The sequence below is a fragment of the Atta colombica genome, unplaced genomic scaffold, assembly GCF_001594045.1.
Source record: "Atta colombica isolate Treedump-2 unplaced genomic scaffold, Acol1.0 scaffold51, whole genome shotgun sequence".
NCBI lineage: Eukaryota > Metazoa > Arthropoda > Insecta > Hymenoptera > Formicidae > Atta > Atta colombica.
In genome coordinates this window covers 1,582,825-1,586,886 of record NW_017259541.1, presented here as the reverse complement: position 1 = coordinate 1,586,886, position 4,062 = coordinate 1,582,825, and the positions used below count along the sequence as shown (strand labels likewise).

General features: G+C 36.3%; 1 protein-coding gene across 1 annotated transcript in view; it reads left to right on the top strand.

Moving 5' to 3' along the window:
• The window catches only part of LOC108691761 (serpin B3-like), a 7,646-nt gene extending 3,798 nt beyond the window's left edge, over positions 1-3,848 (top strand). The window contains exons 2-4 of the mRNA XM_018199653.1: positions 1,274-1,615; positions 2,339-2,717; positions 2,937-3,848. Coding sequence (XP_018055142.1) covers positions 1,274-1,615; positions 2,339-2,717; positions 2,937-3,508 — 1,293 coding nt within the window. The 3' untranslated portion in view covers positions 3,509-3,848. The remainder of the gene's footprint in view (positions 1-1,273; positions 1,616-2,338; positions 2,718-2,936) is intronic.
• Positions 3,849-4,062: the final 214 nt, after the last annotated feature.

Here is a 4,062-nt window from a genome sequence, read left to right as displayed (position 1 = left end):
TATATATATATACATTACATAATTACATTTAATATAATTATGTAATTACGGCCACAATATACTAAAAATTTTCTTTCGGTGTCTTGAAGAAAAATTAAGAAACAAATATGAAATTTAAATCATTGGACATCAAAACCTTGATCTTTCATGTTCTATTTAGACGGGATTAATCGCCGTTAAAAAAATTTGCATTCAGATGAGGTAATCGGTTCATCCATATAGCGATTGGCCAGTGATTCACGCCGGGTGACATGGTCTAGAAATTTGCACGAATTACAGGGCATTATCGTGAGGAGCATCATGCACATTGTGAAACGATGAAAAAAGTACCGGAGGCCCAGATTCGTTTCGTCTTTGCGTTTTCTGTGCCAAACGCGCGTGATTCTTCGTCGTCACCGCTTTCTCCGCCGCGCCGCGCCGAGAAAGTCTTTTTTTCTTCTCAATCAAATATTCGATTGGAATGATGCCAGCGTGTGCGTTTTATTCGTACGAGATATCGTTAATCTTATTAGGAGACACATGTGTAAACTCGATGATAAATCGTTGCCGAGTAACAAATTGAATTTCTTTTCAATCATAGTTGCTACAACAACATTTCTCTTTTTTGCAGTTAAGAGCTAAACATTTTTAATTAGCTTCATTTTTCCTGTGTTGCATAATTAACCTTCTAGCGATATAAAACTATTGTCATTAAATACTAGGATCTAACGCTCTAACTAAAGATGACCTTTTTCTATTTAATCATTTCTTGGTTGATTTTCCACTTAATATTATTCATATTATTATTTTTATCATGAAGGACAAATCATCATATAATATTTGATTGAAACCCATTCCTTATATTTAATATTAATATATGGAAAGAACATTTTGTTGAGGTATCTAAAAATTGAATTGGATACAGATATGAAAATAATTTTGTTAGAAAATAAGTTTGTAAAAATAATTACGTAGAAATCTCAAGCATGATGAGCAATACTATCAAAAGTTTTTGATCTTCTATATTGAAGAAAATTATCTAAACAAATATTTATGAAAATTTAATAAAGTGTCTTTTCAATTGTAGCAATCAATTTGAATATTGTATGTATATAATTGTTTTGATGATTAAACAAATTTTATTTTTAGATCTGTATCAATTAAATTTTTAGACACTTCAGCAAAAGTGTCTTTTTCATATAAAACGTGTTAGTTTTAACGACATATAATATATAGTAAAATTACAATATATCTTTCTTTCTCTTATTCCTATCTCGTTTCCTCAATTTTGCAGGTGATACTGTTGTTGTCGACTATCAGCATGATTTCGGGACAATGCTTAACAGGAGACGACGTCCCCACAATGATGGACTCAATGTCAAGGTTATCGTTAACGAACGCTCGCTTTAACTTCGCGCTCGATAGTATGAAAGAGATGACGTTGATCGAGTCGAAGGACAATATCTTCTTCAGTCCGCACAGTATACACATGGCCTTGAGCTTGGCATACTTTGGTGCTCGTGGAACCACTGAGGACTCCCTCAAGCGAGCCCTTCAAATTCCGAATGAGCTCTCGAAAATCGAAGTGCAACGTTTCTATGCCATTGAGAAATCGCTCAATCAAATGCGTTCTCAGGTGAGTGATTCTTCTCCGGTGCGATTGCGCAATTACGTAATTTACTTGATCGTCACTGGAGATATGTCAAGGTGATCCTCGCGTAGTTTATTGTTACGCCAACGTCCGGGAATAAATCGCGCTCTTGGATACTCAAGGCCCTAAAGGTGGCTGCGAGAGAATTGCGGATCCCCTTGGCCGACTTTTAAGATCATCTTGTTCAGCAAAATGTTACGCGCGAAGAGATTGATTTGAATAAATAAACTTGAACATTTTCGCAGAAGTCGATAAGAATGGTAAAAATAAATTTCAAGTTAATAAGAGACGAGTAATTCCTTGTAATTTGTTGAACACTAAATATAAATTCGATTTTTTCACACATATTGTATAATATGAAAGTAGCACTTTTTGCAACTTTAACTGCAAATATCAATTAATATTATAATTTGCAGATCTTAAAACAAGAAATTTAAAGACTGCTTTGCTCAGACAAAATTAACTTTGGACAACTTTGGATTTAAGTGGGATAAAATAATAATTTACCAAAAGTATAAATTAAAAGTAAAAGAGTATAATTTAGATACCTTCAAAATTTATTTGTTCGAGGAGATAAATGTTCTAAAAATCGTGTTTGTGTGAACGTGATGTATGGAGTTGTAAAAGCTTATATTATCTAAGATTTCGCGATAACCTTTTTTTAAAAAAAAAAAACCAATTTTTTATTCTTAGTATTTTTCATTTCAGGGAAATGGGTCTGCAAATTCCTACGATTATAAGATCGCTAACAAATTTTGGATTACGAACACCAAAAAGCTACGCGATTGTATGCTCGATTTCTTCGCCGATCAATTGCAAGTAACAGATTTCAGAACAAATCCTGTCGAAGTAAGAAATGAAATCAATAATTGGGTGAGCAATATGACGAAAGGTCACATCCGTGATCTCCTGCCAACGAACAGCATTACCGCGGACACTGATTTAGTTCTGGCAAACGCAGTATACTTTAAGGGCCTGTGGGCCAGCCGTTTCGATGTAAAGAACTCAAAACGCGACATCTTCTATACTTCCGGCACGCAAAACTCTGTCACAATGTTCATGCGCCAGAAAGGGAACTTTAATCACGGTAAACATTTATTATTTACTACTCAAACTTTATGCGTTGAGAGAAAAATTTTGTAACTATAATTATAAATACCAAAAAAATATTTTTTCTCTCAATGATTTACCATTAATTTCATTGACTTAAGTTATAAAAATCGATATAAATCCGAAATTCCGTTCACTTAACACTTCAATGTTCATTTATCTACTTTCTTTCTAATCTTAATGCTTCCCTATTTAGGTGTCTCTGAGGAACTAGGCGCATATATCTTGGAATTACCGTACAAGGGTGACGAGATATCGATGTTCGTGCTGCTCCCTCCGTTTTCCACTACGCGATCTCAAAATCCTTCTAACGAACCACAGGACGGTATCCGTCAACTGGTACAACGTCTGGCAACCGAGAAGGGCTCCCAGGAATTACGGGACTTGATGGACGACGGATTACCGTCGCGCGAAGTTGAGGTCAGCTTACCGCGTTTCGAGCTAGAACGAGAGCTGCCAATCAGTCAATTGTTGCATACTTTGGGCGCCGGGGAATTGTTGACACCCGGCGCGGCCGATCTTCGTGGTTTTCTCGCGGATAGCGAGCAGAGCTTGCACCTCGGTGATGCTGTGCACCGAGCCCGCATCGAGGTTACGGAAGAAGGCACTACCGCGGCTGCGGCAACTGCGATTTTCACCTTCCGCTCCAGTCGACCCACCGAGCCTGCCGTCTTCAACGCCGATCACCCATTCATCTTCCTCATCTACAACAAGGCTGATCACACCATTCTTTTCACTGGTGTTTTCCGCTTACCTCAACCGACATAAATTCCTGGTGGTATTTGAACAGATTGTGCCGTTTAAAAAAAACTTGTTAATCTTTGGAAAGATGGTTCAGTGGAGCCTAATGATGTGTGACAAGGATTGACATTTGTCTTTCCACTTTTTCTTATTGTTAATCAGAAGATATCATCTTTAGTAGGATCTATTTCTTATCTCTGTGGTGCTGAGCGATTTTTGTTGATGAACGGAGATAGCTGGTTCTTTGAATCTTGCTAAGTTGATGCCGTTGATTGTCAAGTATGAATTTTTGAAGAATCGTGAAAAAAAGGACCTTACATTTTCCGGCGATTTTTTTAGATAAGTCTATTGCATGAATCTCATTAATTTATTTTCGTATTTAGATTTTATACTTTCACGTCTTATTTTTAATGTTAGATGAAAATAAGTGTAAAATAAAATAACAATGTGTGTCACACCAAGACGTAAATATTATTTTCTGATGTGATATATATATATATATATATATATGTGTGTGTGTGTGTGTGTGTGTGTGTGTGTGTGTGTGTGTGTGTGTGTGTGTGTGTGTGTGTGTGTGTGTG